General features: G+C 47.1%; 1 protein-coding gene across 1 annotated transcript in view; it reads left to right on the forward strand.

Moving 5' to 3' along the window:
- LOC114637542 (VPS35 endosomal protein sorting factor-like) overlaps window positions 1–1730 on the forward strand; it is a gene marked incomplete at its 5' end in the record, with an annotated part of 71174 nt that overhangs the window by 5194 nt on the left and 64250 nt on the right. Inside the window, 2 exons of the mRNA XM_028785747.1 lie at window positions 1058–1135; window positions 1552–1674. Of these exons, the coding sequence (XP_028641580.1) occupies window positions 1058–1135; window positions 1552–1674 (201 nt within the window). The remainder of the gene's footprint in view (window positions 1–1057; window positions 1136–1551; window positions 1675–1730) is intronic.

The following is a 1730-nucleotide window of genomic DNA, read 5'->3' on the forward strand; positions in this document are numbered from 1 at the left end:
TGTGTGTGTGTGTGTGTGTGTGTGTGTGTGTGTGTGTGTGTGTGTGATCATGGCTGCCCTGGATGATGGCTTTAACAAATAATTACTGCTATATTCCCCTGATGTGTGCGTAGACATGCCATGGAGTCAGACTTCTCTCTACCATTTGGGTTCCAGGAACGTACTCAGATTATTAGTTTTGGTGGCAGGCACCTGCTGAACCATCTCTCCAGGCAGATGATGACATTTGTATTCTTTGTGCTTGGCGTATTAGAGTTGTGTAAAACACATTTAAAAGTATCTTTTTCTATGACTGCCTGACTGCAGAGTGAGTCTGCATTGCTTATAGCAATGATGTAGAAGCTGGCTGTTTTTTCCATGGTAAGCTTTGGGGGCTTCAGGAGGACGCTGGGAGTTAAGCCCAGGACCTTGTGTGTGCCTACCACTCCTCCCCACCTACCATAATCTTGCTTCATCTAATAAACATATCCAGGAGTGTTGGTTGTCTTGTGGTTTGAAGTGAAGAGAATGTTCTCACCATCCTGGGAGCACAGCCTTCCTTTGTTCTGTATTGATTTGTTCTCTAGGTGGTTTGTTCAGGAATATATTCATTGCTCTTGGGAAATTTAAAGATGATCACAAATACCCCTGTCCCATTAAAAATAGCTTCTGCGGTTTTTCTTATAAAATGAATACATGTTTATTGAGTGGGGAAACGGATAGCAGGATGGTATAGGCTTCTCATCTAAGTGTCTGTACCTCTGTGTGTGTGTGTGTGTGCGTGCATGCACTATGGTATGATGAACACTAGGGTCCTATACATGCTAGGCAAACACTCTACCCCAAGCTATGTCCCAGCTACTCTGTTTTCTGTTATCAGATTTGTGCTACAGGTAGGTGTGTGGCATACACTTGTAAGCCCAGCACTTGAGAGACTGAGGCAGGGGGATGGTCGAGCACAAGGCCAGTGAGGACATAGTGAGAGCCTGGGTTGGAAAGAAGAAAAATCACCAGGAGGAGTGTCTTATTTGCAGCTGGCTTTTCCCTGTAACAATGGTGTCACTTTGTTTACCTGCAGGTGGGGATGGAAGTGGCCCCACACCTCAAGGAGAGCCTCAATAAGAACTTCTTTGACTTCCTGCTTACATTTAAACAGGTAGGAGAGCGCCACGGCAGCTCACTGAGCAAACCATTCCATGAACAAATCCTCACCAAGCTGAGGATGCTTACAGCTGGCCAGGTGTGCAAAGAGACACTGACATCTGCAGGGTCTTTACCTGCTGATGGGTGGAGGGAGAGTTAATGGACAGATGTGAACAGGCAATGCCTCCAGCCAATTGGCCTTCCTTCCTGGCATTTGTTGATCCATTTTCCTCGGGTTACTTCAGCCTGTGCAACACATCCCCACGAACTGCTCAGCTGGGTGGCATGGGAAACTTGCTGTGCATTTTGTTTTGTTTTTAAATTCAGCTGAGAAAGCAGGCTGTTACCCTTGCATCCATCCATACACTTCTAAGCCAGCCTGCTTTATGTGCTGTGACTCCTTTCTGATGTCCCTTTGATCTCCTGTAGATTCATGGAGACACTGTCCAGAACCAGCTGGTGGCCCAGGGTGTGGAGCTGCTGTCCTATCTCCCTCTGTACTCGCCTGCCATGGGCTGGATCTTCCAGTGTGTCTCCTACCATGCTCCTGAGGTAAGACCAGTGTGTGTGTGTGTGTGTGTGTGTGTGTGTGTGTGTGTGTGTGTGTG

Source organism: Grammomys surdaster, unplaced genomic scaffold (assembly GCF_004785775.1).
Source record: "Grammomys surdaster isolate TR1022 unplaced genomic scaffold, NIH_TR_1.0 125344, whole genome shotgun sequence".
Taxonomy (NCBI): Eukaryota; Metazoa; Chordata; class Mammalia; order Rodentia; family Muridae; genus Grammomys; species Grammomys surdaster.